General features: G+C 41.7%; 1 protein-coding gene across 1 annotated transcript in view; it reads right to left on the bottom strand.

Annotated features, from left to right (window-relative positions):
- Positions 1–12,215, bottom strand: part of LOC144251997 (DNA polymerase alpha catalytic subunit-like) — a 99,670-nt gene extending 87,455 nt beyond the window's left edge. Inside the window, 1 exon segment of the mRNA XM_077794593.1 lies at positions 12,117–12,215. Within this exon segment, the coding sequence (XP_077650719.1) occupies positions 12,117–12,215 (99 nt within the window).
- Between the last annotated feature and the right edge of the window lie 5,909 nt (positions 12,216–18,124).

The raw sequence follows: 18,124 nt of genomic DNA, 5'->3' as shown, positions 1-18,124 counted from the left end.
CTATCTCCCGAGTCACTGGGATTACAGGTTTGTACCACTGTGCCTAACTACAGTATATACTTCTAAAAATTGGAAAATATAAACATAATAGCATTATTATACCCCCAAATTAACAATTTCTTCATGTATTCAGAAATTGTTCAGATTCTAATTGCCTCACAAATGATGTTTTTATACTGTTTGAAATGGGATACTAATAACATACCCACACATTATGACTAATTGATGGTTTTTAAATCTCAATCCATAGGTTTATTGCACATTTTTTTTTTTTTGGTTGAAGAAACAAAGTTTTTCCTATGGAGCTTCTCACAACTTTGATTTTACTGATTGCTTCCCCATTGTGTTAAAATATGTTTTATTCCTTCTGTATTTTTTGTAATTTAGTCTCAGATCAAGAGGTGGGATCAAAGCCAGGTTCTATTTACTTGAAAGGCATATTTCATACATAGTACAGAAGTCCAAAATATTTAGGGTGGTCTTTTTGTCATCTTATCAGTGGTTAATGCTCAGAGCATAGATCTAATCATTCATTGGGGGGTTAGGAAGCAGGGATAATTCATTGCATTCTTCATTATTTTCTTATCTTCTTCATTACTCATTCTGAGATACTCCTATTTAGACAATTTGTATAGGAAAGGTAAGATGAATGTCTGATTCCTTCTCTGTAGTTTCCAGTTTTCAAAGTAATGCATTTGTTTTCTAGAACCCACCAAAGTTTTAGGGGTTCTCCCCCACCCATAGTACTGTGAACTCATGGGCTTAAATATATCTAATGGGTTTCAGTCCATTGCAGTTCTTATCCTTATTGATACTTAAACTTTCCATCTTTCACAGGAATCTCTTCAAGATGTCTCATAATTTTGACAATTTCTATCATTTTAAAAAAGTATATACACACACGCACACACACAAAGTATTGTTATATCCACAGTCTTACTTGGTAAATCCCTGTACTTACTATATTTTTATAATTTCTTTACAATGATATTAAAGCGTGAACCTCAGGCAACATCTGCCAACTTGATCAAAATTCAAATTGAGGGACCTTACTTGACCTACTGAGTTAGATCCTCTGGGCCCCAGAAAACTATGGTTAACAAATGCTACAGGTGGTTTCTATGAACATTAAAGCTCTAAAACCTTTGCTCTACAATAATTTACTTCTGAGCCTAATTTTGGGTATCTAATGCTTTCCATTTTAGACAGGGTCACAGGGATTATCTCATCACCTTTAAGAATCTCCCACCACAATAGGCCACTCTCTGTTCTTATTGGCTATCATTAGTAGCATAATTATCTTGGAAGGAAGTGTTTCTGATATTTTTGAAACAACTATAAGTCAATGAATGTTTGACATGTTTATGACAAATCTAAATTATACCTAAAATTTAGATATGAGTATATAATAACTGGTTCTCAGTTATTGATTAGTTGTCATGATGGAAATTTCAAAAGACTTATTCCAAATGGTTTTTTGTTTGTTTGTTTGGTGGGGGAGTACCTGGGATTGAACTCAAGGGCACTCGACCACTGAGACACATCCCCAGCCCTATTTTGTATTTAGAGACAAGGTGTCACTGAGTTGCTTAGCACCTTGCTTTTGCAGAGGCTGACTTTGAACTCTCAATTCTCGCATCTCAGCCTCCCGAGCCACTGGGATTACAGGCACCTGGCCCAAATGTGTTTTGAACAATGATGATATTACATGTGCTAGGGACTGCTATGGTTCACTGTCATGGTTTTACTCCTTTTGAGTTTCTATGGTTGAGTGGTAGTATAAGTTTATTCAAACCATTTTGAATAAAGTATTATTTTTATTTGAAGCTGTGCTTATCTCATGCTGTCTTGATTACTTAGGAGAATATTTTACTATAAAAGGATGGTTTCTGTGGAGGCCCATTGGCTACATTACTCTCAAGCATCTGTTGGTGAGCCATTTGACATAGTCTCTCACCTGACACTTTAGTAGTAGACTAGGTGTGTAAAAGGATTGTATTTGGATATATTGAAGGTTTTTACCTAGCCTGTTTCTTGGGACACATACACGAATAAGCCTTCTCTTGATGCAAACAAAGTTGTCTTGAAAAAAAGCATTGTTTTGGGATCAAAATCCATATGTTAATAAAGCCTCTCATCTGTGCTTTACCACAGTGGTTCTGAACTTTTAAAAGTCCTGATGCTGAACCCCAGGTCAATGAGACCAGAATCTGTAGGGTGTAGAAACCAGGACTCAGTGATATTGAACTCACCAGGTAATTCTAATATACAATCAAGGTTGAGAAACGTAAGGAGTGAAGACAATAAGATCCTTCATTAAGACATACCAGACCCCCAAAGTATTAGATTCTCTTTTTTTCTAAAATAGGATATTTAGGCTTGGCCCAGTGTGGCATGTGCCTATAATCCCAGCTAATTGGGGGAGCTGAGGCAGGAGGATCTCAAATTGAGACCAGTTTGGACAACTTATTGAGACACTGTCTCCAAACGAAATTTAAAAGGCTGGAGATATAGCTCAGTGATAGAGTGCTTGACTAGCATGTGCCAGGACCTGGGTTCAATCCCCAGCACCACATACAAAAATATGGTATTTGGTATACTTGTGGGCTTTTGGAAACATCATTTCTTGCCCGCATCACCCATTATTATTCAGAGATGTACATGTCACTCACAGAGAAGTAAACACAGTGAATCCAGTTCTGGTTACATTGCAGAGGAAGAATCCATCAATGCTACTTTTTGAAAGATTAAAGAATGTGAAAGCATTTGTTTTCTTCTGTTAGGGATGGAACCCATGGCCTCAGGCATGCTAGATAAGCACTCCGCCAATGTTCTGCATCCCCAGCCGTGGCATCTTCTTAAGTGTGTTTTGTAATGACATTCTGCTTTGGCATCTACTGATTGAGTCAAATATTAAATTTATAGGGGCTTAATAAAAGCTTTTATCTAGCTAGGTTGTATCATTAAATATCAAACAAACTAAATGAAAAGCTTTCAACATGAAGGCTATCCAGAAAGCAAAATGATTAGAGCATTGCAAATGTTGAGATACCAAAGCAGCAGGCAATGTACCTGGGCTTTGAAGTCCCACAGCCCTGAATTGGAAACTTGGCTGTTACTAACCATCTCTGTGACATTGGACAAATTATTTAACGTCTCTAAGTACCACTTGTTATCTGCAAATTGGGCATGATGCCTATATCTGACAAGGAGTAGGGATTCATAAATTACTAAGTATTAAAATCATAATCCACATTTTGTTCAGAATATCTGGAGGTCCAGCTCATGCTAAGAAAGGTGTGGTAGGTTGAATAACAACCTCTCAAAGATGTCTGTTAATGGTCCCAAAGTTGTCTTTACATAGCTAAAGTGACTTTACAGACGTGATTCAGTTAAAGATCTTGAGGTGAGAGCAAGTGTCCTGGTGGGCCTAATGTAATCACAAGGGTCCTTTTAAGTGAAAAGAGGGAAACAGACAACTTAGAAGATGAGACTGTGAAAGATGGAAACAGACAACTTAGAAGATTAAGACTGTTATAGCAAAGGCTAGAATGATGCAATTGCTGGTTTTGAAAATGGAAGAAAGTGGGACATGAGCCAAGTAATGCAGGCAGCCTCTAGAAGCTGGAAGGGAAATGGATTCTCCCTTAGAGCCTCCAGAAGAAATGCAATTGTGCCAATACATTGATTTTAGCTCACTGAGACCCATTTCAGACTTCTGACCCTGGTCCACACTTATGATAATACACCTATGTTGCTTTTAGACACTGTTTGTAATAAATAGTTGCAGCAGCCATATGGACCTAATACAGAAGATTAAACCAAATCTTTCTGTGCATTCAAAGATTCTGAGTGCAGGTTTACAAGATGAAGAGTCACTTTGGAGACCAAATCTTCAAAATCTATTAGTACAAATCTAAGGATTATAATAATAGTTTAACTGTGAATAAATGTATCCATCCTGGCATTAGATAGTCTTCATTATTCAACTAGCCAGTTGAACTCATTGGTGTCACATTTGAAGGCTACAGGCAAAATCCTTAGGATCCTGCAGTATTAGCTACAGTGCTAGGAAAGTGAGCCTAGTGGTTCAGCAAGAAGGAATAAAAGTGGATATGGCAGATCAATAACCAAGAAAGACAACTCTTTAACAGTATATGAACAGGTGTAAATGTGGTTAACCATTCTGGAAGACATGATAATAGTATCAAAAAGCATGTACCAAAAGCTTTAAAAAGGCAAGTACTCTGAGTTAGCAACTCATAAGAAAATTCATCCTAGGGGAAAAACCTGGATTAATATGCATATCATTCACTTACTTAAAAAATCCTTTCATGGTTCCTATAATTGCTTATAGATTAACACCTGGGGATACTAAAGGGCAACAGCATTATATCCATTTATGTTGAATAATTAAGACTGGCAGGTGTTCATACCCATCATAGCTTGGTATGGACTTGAACCTGGTTAGATTATTAACCTCTGAAGGTCCCTCAACCACTTTTGGTACATTTGGTCTTTTTCCATTAAAATCACCGTAAGAGTGATTGTTACTATCTGTTTCAGTGTTAACTTGGTGCCTGGCCTTGTACTTTTATCACCCAATTTTGTGAGTTAAGTAAATTAATTTTTAATATATGTGTGAAATCAAGTCATTGTTAAAAATCACCTACAGTCTTACTTATCCACTGACATCAGATAGTATATTTGGCATGTTGTGAATTCAAAGAATGCTCAAAAACAAGTAAGAATCTTTATCCATTTTTTTTTTTCGGTTGCATTACGGGTTTGTCATATGTCTGGACCCAAACCCCAAGGAGGAGGAACCAAAATTTATACAGCATTCTTGAATATGATGGCAGCTGCATTTGGAGTTTTGATTAAACTGCACTACATGTGTGATTATTACTTGTAAACAGATGATTAGATATTAATTAGACAATAAGTGATTGTAAAGCACTTAGAAAATAAAAGTGTTTATAAATACCACCAAGTAATAGCAACAATAATTCTTTACTGACTACACAGCTGCTAATGTCAGTTAGACTGATTTATTCCAGCTAAGGGCAACTTTAATTTATGCCATCATATCTGTTTTGATACAGCAAAACAAAATATATTTATAACCATTTTATCATCAACATTTAGATAAATACATCTCATTTTGATTAGAAAAACATCTTTAAATACCTTTTCAAACACAGGTACAACCATCATAGTATGGTGTCCTTGAGTACTAAGAATTCGGGACCTCCTTATTGCTTGTCTTTCTTACGTCAAATATTTTAAATATTAGATGTAAAAATTTATTTTCATTTATGCAGTAAGTTTTTCATCTTGGGTCTGTTCAGTTTCTCCCCAGAACATTACAACTGTGCTTGGAATTGATAAATTTTGGTCAAATGGATGAGTGAAGGTCACTTTTTTTGGCTATTATAAAAGTGGAAAAAGAATAAAATGCATTTAAGAATGAAACAAAAACAGTTTCCATTTTGTCATTTTTCCAAAAAAAAGTTTTGAAGCTCTATTATATCTCACCATTAATTTTTCTCCTAATGGCCATTATGGGTCATAGCCCTGTATACATCCAGTTCTTAATCCAGTGATGAATCCGGCAATGCTGCCTTGTTAATTTTTAAGTCATACGTAAATGCAGGCACCTACAATGAATCCAGATGCTTGCATGCATGCACAGATTTGAAATGAACTAAATGAATAAAAGTGAAGAGTTCTTAATGTTTCATGCATTCAGAAGAAAAGAGGGGAGGGGTTATACTGAATGATGAGAAGTATATGAGTTAATAACCATGTTAATAAAGCAAATCTAACTACATTAAACAGTAGGGAGTGTAATATGGTGGAAAACTGTTCAACTTTGATTCGGGAGGCCTGGATCAGGTGATACTTCTATCACTCACTGTATGACATTGCCTTGTCATTTTATATGAATTGGTTTATTCATCTGAAAATTTTTAGTATTAAAATTTGGCAATCTCAGTGTGCTAATCTGATATAATTTAATATGTAAAAGTGCCACATGAGAGGTGAAATTGTTTCCACTGCAAAATATTTTTTATTACCATGACTTTCCCACAGTGAATGGAAAAGACATATGCACAAGTTTCATTACTTGGTATAATGGAGATTTTTCCAGACTGTCAGGATTTTTTTTTCTTTAGATGGGATCTTGCTATATTGCTCAGGCTGGTCTTTAACTCTTGGGCTCAAGTGATCTTCTTGCATCAGCCTCCCAAGGAGCTGAACTACAGGTTACAGGTGCACATCATCATGTCCAGCACACATTGTCAGGTCTTAGGCCCTAACTTTAAGCCACATCTGGAGAATGGGAGATGTGGCTCAAAAAATAAAAATTTGGGGCTCAGTATGTGGTTCAAGTGGTAGCGTGCTCACCTAGCATGCATGAGGTACAGGGTTCGATTTTTTTTTTTAGGGGGGGAGAGAGAGAGAGAGAGAGAGAGAGAGAGAGAGAGAATTTTAATATTTATTTATTCTTTTTTTTTTTTTTTTTTTTTAGTTTTCGGCAGACACAACATCTTTGTTTGTATGTGGTGCTGAGGATCGAACCCGGGCCGCACGCATGCCAGGTGAGCGTGCTACCGCTTGATCCACATCCCCAGCCCCAGGGTTCGATTCTTAGCACCACATAAAAATAAAGATATTGTATCCACCTAAAACTAAAAATTAAATATTTTTTTAAAATAAAAATAAAATTTGGGGCTGGGGTTGTGGCTCAGTGGTAGAATGCTCACCAAGTATGTGTGAGGCCATGGGTTGGATCCTCAGCACCACATAAAGATAAATAAAGGTATTGTGTCCATCTATAACTAAAAAGTATTTAAAAAATAAAAATTTTAAAAGATGAAAAAATAATGAAATTCCATAAGAGGTAATACTGGTTTCTGGAAATCTTAAATTCTTCTGTCAATTTTACCCTCTATTTTCCATCTTCCTCCCTTCTTTGTAATAAATTCCTTGTTTGGTAAACTTGAGACTGTGAGAAAAAAATGAAAAGTGGAAGAATAGTGGAATCAGGAGTGATGGTATTAGGGAAAGATTTGGAATAAATGTTTTACATGTGGCCTTAGTGATAAATTTTAAGAGCAGTATGGCATCTGGAATGGCATAAAGATTATAGCAAAATAATTTTAAATATTTGGTAGAATTGTCCTAACATTTTAAAACAATGTAGGTAAAATCTCCAGCTGCACTACTAAAGATTGGAAAATAGAAAATAATTTAAAAAAAAACTTAAAATTAATGCATTTTAAAAGGCTAAAATATATTTATTAATTACCTTATGATTTGCTTTTATCCACAAGTGATGAGGATGTGAAAGGTATTTTACCATTAAAAATATTAAAGCCAGGTGCTGTGGTGTACTGTTTCATGCCGGTAATCCCAGTGACTTAGGAGGCTGAGACAGGAGGATCATAAGTTCAAGGCCAGCCTCAACAATTTATCAAGATCCTAAGCAACTTAGTGAGACTCTGTCTCAAAAAATAAAGAGGGCCAGGGATGATAAAGCACCCCTGGGTTAAATCCTCAGAACCCACCCCCCCCCAAAAAAAATTAGAACTTTACAATGGGGCACTGAAGTATCCTCTTAGTCTGAGAGGACCCAAAGGTAGACCCCAAGGGAAGGATTCAAGTTTATGTAGTTTATTTGGTACGCAATCCCAGGAAACACCCACAGGAATGTGGGCAAGTGAGGCAAGGAAATACCCCTAAGAGGAGTCTTGTGTAAAGATGCTATCAGTCATTCACACCCTAGGATAAATTGCTGTATTCAGGCAATTAACATTTATTACAGGCCTTCTGAGGGTCTGTGCCAGGCCTAGTGACAGTAGACACGCCTCTGAAGAGAATTAGACCTTTGTCATCACTTCCCTGGGCAACGCTGGACATGTTGACTCCTTTGGGGCTCGAGCTTCTATCTGCAAAAGGAAGACAAAGTCAGAGGGATGCTGTTTGGTCTCAGGATTTCATTCAGTGGGAATCATTTTCCACTGTGCTCTGAAGAAGCCATAAATCATTAGATAAGCAACTGCAAGATACCTTTGTTAAAGTCATTGGTAGAAATTATTGACCTGAGAAGGGCCAAGGTTGTATGTTTTGTGTCACCTCAAAAATGACCCTCCTTGGCAAGAGACAGACAAGAACCACCCCACCACTTTGCATGCTGCGTTCAACCAGAATTGAAGGATTTTCAGCTTCCCCTCTGAAAGGAGAAAGGGCTCTACCTACAGCAGCTCTTGACTGACTTCCGTGTATATTTGGCTTTCTGTAATTTTGCTTTTGAAGAAAAGTTTTCCAGCTTGAATATTAAACCTGAACACTTCTGAAAGTGACCTGACGAGAAGATTTTAGAATATCTATGAACCTATCAGCTCTGATGGCTTTTAGTGTCTTGCAGTTTTCCCTGTTTTCTGTAGGTGCCTGGGCATGTTCCCAGGGACAGAGAGGTCTAGGCACAGGACTCTGGACCAAGGTGTTTCCATGAGCTGATCATCCAGGCCTGGGCTGCTGTGTCCCAGCATCGGTGTGGTAGTGGAGGAGGTTCTGCGGAAGCATAGGGGCTGTTCCTCCAGTTTTCCCAAGGCTACTCCTAGGCTGATCAGAGCCTGTCCTACCTACTTGGTGGGAGAAAGCTTCCCCAGAAATGTAACCATCGTCGCTCCAGAATTATATTGTAAGAAGTGCATTCCTGGCCACTGTGCAGAAAGAGGTTTGGGGCTGCAGTAATTCCTCTGGTATCGCAGTGAAGCAAGCAAAATGTAGTTGAAAAAAGAAACCTAAGAGGAAGGGCCCGTCTGCACAGTGATCTCATTGATGTGAAGAAACTCTGAATATAAAACATCTGATGCCCTGGCACTTGCCCCTAGCCCCGAGTTGGAGCTGTTTCTGGGGTTGTTCCAAAACAAGTCTCTTAACAACGTCGAAAGAAATGTTAGGGCACTCTCTCAACCTGCTTTCAGATACCAGGAAGTGCTAAAGTCACCAAGTGACTTGAGCTGACTGAGAGGGGGACAGCCTGCTGCTGGGCATCAGGGATGCTCAGACCCCATCTCCTCTTGGGGGGCGTCAGAATGGAGGGTGGGAGGCCGGCTGGAATGGTTTATGGAAGGCCACAGGCTTGAGAGCAAACACCTGCCCAGTCCTTTAAGCTCCGCACACTTAGGATCCCAAGATCTGGCAGGCACTTTGCCAAAGGCCGCCAAGCAGCCACCACACAGGTGGGAAGCAGGGGTGGCCCTGGGCCTGGGACTCAGCATCTGCACGTGGTTCTGACTGCAGCAGAATATGGGCTTTGGGACTGAGACGTGACATGCTGGGAACACAGGGAGATCCGTAAAGCAGAAGGCATTTCCTCTCAGCCTGGAGGGATGGAGGCAAAGCAGAGGTCAGTGAGCAGTGAGGGTCATGGTGGCCACTAAGGGACAGTGCAGAGGGATTGGCCAGGGCCACACCTTAGTGAGCTTTAAGACATCCCAGCTTGTGTGAGACTCTGGCCAAGCACAAGCTCAAATCTGAGGCACATGGTAGGTATCAACCTCATTCACTGCCATTGTAACTGGGAGAAGAATACAAAGGAAATCAAGAAAATCCAGTGTCCAGGGAGTCCTAATTAGATAGATTTTGTTCCAACTGGGAGGATGAGGACAGACGTGGTGTGAGGGACTTGGTTGGAGTGGCAGGTGGGCAGGACCAAGAAAGTCTTGTGGTGGTGATCAGGCTACCCAGCCAAGGCCATTATGTCTCTTTGGTCTGTTATCCTGTGGCGGGATCTAAACAGGCTCAGGCATGGTCCTCTGCAGAGTCTAGGTGGTGTGTTTGCTGCTGCTTGGTGAGGAAGCTCAGAGGGTCTGCAGTGTGTAAGTGTTGGGGATTTATAATAGTTGCCATTCTGACCAGAGTGAGAGGAGATCTTAGAATGGTTTTGATTTGCATTTCTCTAATTGCTAGCGATGGTGAACATTTTTTCATATATTTGTTGATTGATTGTACATCATCATCTGAGAAGTGTCTGTTCAGGTCCTTGGCCCATTTATTGACTGGGTTATTTGTTTTTTTGTGTGTGAGTTTAGCTTTTTGAGTTCTTTATATACCCTAGAGATTAGTGCTCTATCTGATGTGTGAGAGGTCAGAATGGCAGCTATTATGAATACAAACAACAATTAGTGTTGGTAAGGATGTGGGGGAAAAGGTACACTCATACATTGCTGGTGGGGCTGAAAACTGGTGCAGCCAATATGGAAAGCAGTATGGAGATTCCTTGGAAAACTGGGAATGGAACCACTATTTTTTTTTTAAAGAGAGAGTGAGAGAGGGGAGAGAGAGAGAGAGAGAGAGAGAGAGAGAGAGAGAGAGAATTTTTTAATATTTATTTTTTAGTTCTCGGCGGACACAACATCTTTGTTGGTATGTGGTGCTGAGGATCGAACCCGGGCCGCACGCACGCCGGGCGAGCGCGCTACCGCTGAGCCACATCTCCAGCCCTGGAACCACTATTTGACCCAGCTATACCCAAAGGACTTAAACAGCATACTACAGGGACACAGCCACATCAATGTTTATAGCAGCATAATTCACAATAGCTAAACTGAGGAGCCAACCTAGTTGCCCTTCAATAGATGAATGGATAAAAAAATGTGGCATATGTATATAATGGAATATTACTTGGCAATAAAAGAGAATAAAATCATGGCATTTTCAGGTAAATGGATGGAGTTAGAGAAGATAATGCTAAGCAAAGTTAGCCAATCCCCAAAAACCAAATGCTGAATGTTTTCTCTGATATAAGGAAGCTGATTCATGGTGGGGTAGGGAGGAGGGAGGTAGCATGGGAGGAACAGATGAACTTTAGATAGGGCAGAGGGGTGGGAGGGGTTAGAAATGATGGTGGAATATGATGGACATTACTATCCAAAGTACATGTATAAAGACACAAATTGGTGTGAATATACTTTGTATACAACCAGAGATATGAAAAATTGTGCTGTATATGTGCAGTAAGAATTGTAATGCATTCTGCTGTCATGTATAAATAAATTTTTTTAAAGTGTTGGGAATTTCCCCCCAATGAGCCTACCAATTCTATCAGTTTAACTCTCTCTTTGTTGCTTGTTTCGAACAGGTAGAGCATGATGTTGCCTGGAAATTTTGGAATTTCTAAGGAAGCAGGCAATTCTATTATAGGAACAAAGACAAGATCATGTTTATATTTTTTAAAGAGAGAGAGAGAGAGAGAGAGAGAGAGAGAGAGGAGAGAGAGAGAGAGAATTTTTAATATTTATTTTTTAGTTTTCAGTGGACACAACATCTTTATTTTATTTTTATGTGGTGCTGAGGATCGAACCCAGAGCCCAGCGCATGCCATGTGAGTGTGCTACCACTTGAGCCACATCCCCAGCCCAATGTGTTTATGTTTTCTAAATAATGGAGCATTTCACGGGTAGTTGAGGCCTCTGGGCTGCCTCTGGTGGGGCTGTTTTAGATTCAGTTGCAGATGGTGAAGGAGCCCAGCCTGTGCCCTCCTGCAGAACAGGGAGGATGGCTGATCTCATGCCCTGTGGTTCCAGCACAGCTGCAGTAGGATCTCCCATCAAGGAAGCCTCAAGGGGAGCTCAGTTGGAACATTTTTTATTAACTTAGAAGATGCTAGATAAGAAAGATTTCAGAACACAGGACAGGTTTAATCAAAGCCAGAGAAGCCTGCACTGTGTGTTCAGAGGGAAGGAAGCATGGGGAGACTCTCGAATATCTGACCTGCTGCTCTGATGCTGGCCTCTGCTCAGGAAAACTGTGGGTCTCCAAAGTGAAGACAATCAAGCTGATCAGGGATCTGCCTGAGCAGGACGGACTCTGACCTGGGGAGAGCGTCCACCCTCTAGGGAGCCTAGCCATGTCCTCTGTGTACATTGCATGACTAATATTGATTATAGAGCCATGTGATGGAATGGTGAGCAAAGGTGGCCACTGGTTACCTTGTGCCCGTCGCCATGGGATCACTCCTCCTGTAGAATGTGATAGGGCTGGTCACCCTCAGAAGCCTGGGCATGCAGAGCCACAGCTTGTTGCATACAGTACACACTTACCTGGGCAAAAGGAGTCTCCCAATACTCTGTGCCACTCTGACTGCCTTCAACGGCTTCCAGGGAGGCCATGCCACTGTTTGCTGCTGTGAGTGAGGTCATGCCTCTGTTTGTTGTTCCTGGCATAGGCAGGGACCCAGTGTGACGCTGAGTGTCCACATTGAGTTGGGGTAACTGGAGGATCTCTACCCACAGATCTAGAGCTGTGTTGCCCCATTTACTAGGATGGGGCAACTCAGTTAAGCACAACATTAACCACATGTTCTTGGTTATTTACAACTTTTGCTATGTGTATCCTTGCTTCCTCTTGGATTATCTGTATAAGTTTAGTAATTTGAGCCCTACTGATAACAAGCTGGGTTTTTCCACAAACAGGACAATCTCCTGGGCACAACGGGAAAAGAAATTTGCAGACAAAAATTCTGCCTTGACAAAGTTCTAAGACAGGTAGGATTTGTTTACAATGGAAAGATGAATTGCCAGGTCTCTGTGTTTCATTTCCACTAAGCAGAAAATGGAAAGAAGATATGTGACTAGGCTGCCTTAGAGAAAGCATGAGCACATCCATGAGTTTAGAGCACATCACATGTCTTTCTGTGTTTCTAGAGAGGTGGAGAATGCCTACTACAGAGTCCACGGGTAGCCATTGGCATCACAGATAGAGCTGGATGCATGCAATGATAGCTAGGTGCCATGGAATGGCCAAAAGCTTTTTAGGAGAGAGAACTTCTCCCAGAAGTTATTTTTAAGTTTTTGTTTTTCTTTTTAAAATGATTACCCACTGCTCTACATAAGACATATATTTCAGAAATTTTAGTTGCATAGTAAAATGAAAGCAATAATATTTTCACAATTATTTTCGGTATAATTTAGATATTGAATGTCCAATAAAAAGCTAGGGACTCCAGCTAAATAAAAGAACCCAAAGGGCATCCAGAGGCAACTGCATTTCAATTGTGGACACTCCATCCTTTCATTTCTCTGTGACCAGGCCAAATGATAAGCTTTAAAAGTCTCACTGATGCTGCAAAGGGATGGTTCGTTCACATGGATGGAGTTCACTCATTACAAACATCGCCATATGAAAATATATCTCAAATCCAATTCTTGTTTCATTGAAAATATTGGCTGGTTCTGTGGAGTTTTGATAAATAGCACTGTTCATTAAGGCATTTAGTGCAACTTGCTTACTTGAAACTGCTTTCCCAGGCAAAAATCAAAATATGTTATATTTTTAAAATGCCACACACATTTTCTAAAAGACAGCTTACAATAAATAGATAACCAATAGATTGGGAATCTCCTTAGAATAGATCTTTGTCTAGAATCTACTAAATATCTTTAGAAAAGTATTTGCACGTTTAACACAAGTTGATTTCTAGTGAGAAACACAAATTATATTTATCTACTTAAACTAACTCCAGGGGGGCTGGGGATGTGGCTCATGCGGTAGTGTGCTCGCCTGGCATGCATGCGGCCCGGGTTCGATCCTCAGCACCACATACAAACAAAGATGTTGTGTCCGCCGAAAACTAAATAATAAATATCTTTTAAAAATTCTCTCTCCTCCTGTCTCTCTCTCTCTCTCTCAAAAACAAAACAAAACAAAACAAAACAAAAAAAAACTCCCGGTAGGGTCTTCAACATAACCCTTCCATCCTCCTGTGGCTTCAGGGGTGGGTCTGTGCCAAGGATTAAAGTTCCAGGACACACATTCTTCCTTTTTAAAGATGTTCACTGTCTAGTTTCCAATGTGGGTTAAGAAAAAAACAGCTCAATCGGTAGAAAAGCTGAAGAGCTGTAGGAAAACTGAAAAGCTGTAGAACACTGAAGAGCTGTGGGAACACTGAAGAGCTGTGGGAACACTGAAGAGCTGTGGGAACACTGAAGAGCTGTGGGAACACTGAAGAGCTCCAGAACACTGAAGAGCTGTGGGAATCCTGAAAAGCTGTGGGAACACTGATAAGCTGTGGGAATACTGAAGAGCTGTGGGAATACTGATGAGCTGCGGGAACACTGAAGAGCTGTGGGAACACTGAAGAGCTCTGGAACACTGAAGAGCTCAGGAACACTGAAGAGCTCCAGAACACTGAAGAGCTGTGGGAACACTGAAGAGCTGTGGGAACACTGAGGAGCTGTGGGAACACTGAAGAGCTCCAGAACACTGAAGAGCTGTGGGAACCCTGAAAAGCTGTGGGAACACTGATAAGCTGTGGGAACACTGAAGAGCTGTGGGAACACTGATGAGCTGCGGGAACACTGAAGAGCTGCAGGAACACTGATGAGCTGCGGTAACACTGAATAGCTCTGGGAACACTGAAGAGCTCTGGGAACACTGAAGATCTGTGGGAACACTGAAGAGCTGTGGAACACTGAAGAGCTGTGGAACACTGAAGAGCTCTGGAACACTGAAGAGCTATGGGAACACTGAAGAGCTGTGGGATCACTGAGGAGCTGTGGGAACACTGAGGAGCTGTGAGAACACTGGAGAGCTGTGGGAACACTGAAGAGCTCTGGAACACTGGAGAGCTTTGGGAACACTGAAGAGCTGTGGGAACACTGGAGAGCTGTGGGAACACTGGAGAGCTGTGGGAATACTGAAGAGCTGTGGGAACACTGAGGAGCTGTGAGAACACTGGAAAGCTCTGAAAACACTGAAGAGCTGTGGGAACCCTGAAAAGCTGTGGAAACACTGATAAGCTGTGGGAACACTGAAGAGCTGTGGGAACACTGAAGAGCTCTGTAACACTGAAGAGCTCCAGAACACTGAAGAGCTGTGGGAACCCTGAAAGCCTGTGGGAACACTGGGGAGCTCTGGAACACTGGAGAGCTGTGGGAACAGTGAAGAGCTCAGGAACACTGAAGAGCTGTGGGAACCCTGAAAGCCTGTGGGAACACTGGGGAGCTCTGGAACACTGGAGAGCTGTGGGAACACTGAAGAGCTCAGGAACACTGAAGAGCTGTGGGATCACTGATAAGCTGTGGGAACACTGAAGAGCTGCAGGAACACTGATGAGCTGCAGGAACACTGAAGAGCTGTGGGATCACTGAGGAGCTGTGGGAACACTGAGGAGCTGTGGGAACACTGAAGAGCTGTGGGAACACTGAGATCTGTGGGAACACTGAAGAGCTGTGGAACACTGAAGAGCTGTGGAAACACTGAGGAGCTGTGAGAACACTGGAGAGCTCTGGGAACACTGAGATCTGTGGGAACACTGAAGAACTCTGGAACACTGAAGAGCTGTGGGAACACTGAAGAGCTGTGGGAACACTGAAGAGCTGTGGGAACACTGAGGAGCTGTGAGAACACTGGAGAGCTCTGGAACACTGAAGAGCTGTGGGAACACTGAGGAGCTGTGGGAACACTGAAGAGCTGTGGAACACTGAAGAGCTGTGGGATCACTGAAGAGCTGTGTAACACTGAGGAGCTGTGGGAACACTGAAGAGCTGTGGGAACACTGGAAATCTCTGGAACACTGGATAGCTGTGGGAGCACTGAAGGGCTCTGGAACACTGGAGAGCTGTGGGAACACTGAAGAGCTCTAGAATATTTAGGACCTCTGGACCCTGAAGAGCTCTGGAATTCTTTTAATTGCTCCCCCCCTTCCCCTGTGACTCTTCTTCATCCAAGTTCAAGTTGTTTACTTACTTTAGGAACAGTGGCTTTCTCAGGACCTCTCTCCAGGGGCCTCTTGTTACTTCCTCATACTTCCCTACTTTGTAAACCTCCATGAAGGCAACCTCCATGTATCTTATTCATCCTTTCATCCAGATCCATGATCCCAGAATCTGAGACTCCCAGTTGATTTTCCTGGATTAATAAATAAGGGGGCCTATTTATTTACCATAAGTTAATAGGAAATACTTATTTACCATAAGGTAATAGGAAATACTAAAGTAAGTTAGGTCCATAGGGATAGCAGCTCTCCTTCACTTTAGAACTCCTGGAAATACCATCCTGGCCGCAGTGGAGGCCAGGTTGATGGGGCCTGGCAGCAAGCAGGCCATGTAGGAGGGTATGGTGCTAATCCAAGTCAGAAGGTTGAGGGGTCCGATAGGGTGACATGATGCTCACCTTGATGGCTAGCTAGGAATAGGCGGAGGGATAGGAGAAGCTGAGGGTCTCTTTCTGAGTCTGAGTTTGGATCTTTGATTAACATACAGCATATGAGAGGATGAACAGTTTTTCAAGGCAGACTTTGAGTTCGGCTAAGGTGACTGGGCAGTCAGATGGGAGAACCTCACTGGTGCTCATCAGACCAAGTCAGGGGCTGGTGGAGATATGGCTGCTGACTCCACAGCACCTCTTCCTCTCCTCTCTGTGTGACTTGGGAAACTGACCTCATCTCAAGGTATGTCTGGTTGATTTTAAAGGAATAGGCATGTGCTCCTCTCCTAAAGGAGAGGCAATAAGATATTGGGGAGCCTTCTGGGAAAGGCAGGGTCCTCTTCTCTCCTTGAATTCAGGTGAAGAAGCCCCCAGTCACGGTGTGGAGGCCACAGGAGGAGGCCAACAGTGTGGCCTGCAGTGGAGAGCGAGAACCTGCTTCCTCGTGACACTGAGCTTGTGCATCACCATCACGGAAGCGAGGTACCTCTAGGCTGCCTCTTTTGTTTTTTTAAAGAGAGAGTGAGAGAGGAGAGAGAGAGAGAGAGAGAGAGAGAGAGAGAGAGAGAGAGAGAGAATTTTTAATATTTATTTATTTTTTTAGTTCTCGGTGGACACAACATCTTTGTTGGTATGTGGTGCTGAGGATCGAACCCGGGCCCCACACATGCCTGGCGAGTGTGCTACCGCTTGAGCCACATCCCCAGCCCCTCTTTTTTTTTTTTTTTTGAGAGAGAGAGAGAGAGAGAATTTTTTTTTAGTATTTATTTTTTTAGTTCTCGGCAGACACAACATCTTTTTTTTGTATGTGGTGCTGAGGATCAAACCGGGCCCCACGCATGCCAGGACAGCGCTCTACCACTTGAGCCACATCCCAGCCCCAAGGCTGCCTCTTATGTGAGCATTTCTGCACCCCTTATCATCTCGGTTAAAGATCTTGCAATTGTTGAAAGCATCCTAACTAAGACAGCCAGGAGGTTGCCAACCCAAGGGTGACCGCTGAAGCCAGGAGCGAGAAGTTGCTTGGGAACAGAATTCTGGCAACTGTACACTTGTGATTGCTTCCAAGTCTGAAGCCTAAAGTATGACTCGGGATGTTTTTAGGTCAACCTGAATCTCTCCAAGTCTATCCTTCAAAAGCAGCCTCCCAGCTCTACATATTTACAAGGCACTTGGCTGTTCTGTTTCCATGGTCTCAGTGGTGTGTGGTGGTGCATATCAGGCAACCTACATACATGCAGGTTTGGTGAACCTATTTGTATATGCACAAGGCACATATAATTGTGGGAGATCCTCTTAAAAATTGGGGAGAGAAGAGATAAATAAAAGGCCCTACAACCTCAATGAACATCCCCCTTTGTTTAACTTGGAGATTACAGTGTGGAGTGAATGAGATAAAGCATGTAGTGTGCTCAGCACATAGTAACTCTTCAAGAAAGTTTTGTTGGCATGATGGTGAATAATTTAATTCATAAATTATGTATGAATAATAAATAATTTAACCATAATGTCATGTATCAAGACATAATATCTGGTTGTGGAACTAGGCCAACCCTGTGCTGGTAAGTTCTTCCATCACTGGTGTTAGCTCAGCCCCTCCTTGATGAGACGAATGCTCTTCCCTCCTGTCCTCACTCTGCCAAGGCCACCAACCAAGGGGCACAGTGGGACCTGAGCCTTGGACTTGTAGCATGTCCAGGAGCATATGAAAATGTTTTCATTTCCTTTAAAATCAGGAGTAAAAATATATACTTGCAGAATGAAGGTGTGTTCATCTTGGTTTCAATGCAGTCATAAAATCCAATTTTTAATATTTTTAATGGATTAATTGACCCACAAGGCAAAGGTGGCTAAGGCCCAGAAGTCAGAACGCAGCCCGGCTGTTCTGTCTCCCCTTTGAATT

The sequence above is a fragment of the Urocitellus parryii genome, unplaced genomic scaffold (assembly GCF_045843805.1).
Source record: "Urocitellus parryii isolate mUroPar1 unplaced genomic scaffold, mUroPar1.hap1 Scaffold_35, whole genome shotgun sequence".
NCBI lineage: Eukaryota > Metazoa > Chordata > Mammalia > Rodentia > Sciuridae > Urocitellus > Urocitellus parryii.
The sequence above is the reverse complement of the archived record's forward strand: the minus strand, read 5'-3'. Positions and strand labels throughout refer to the sequence as shown.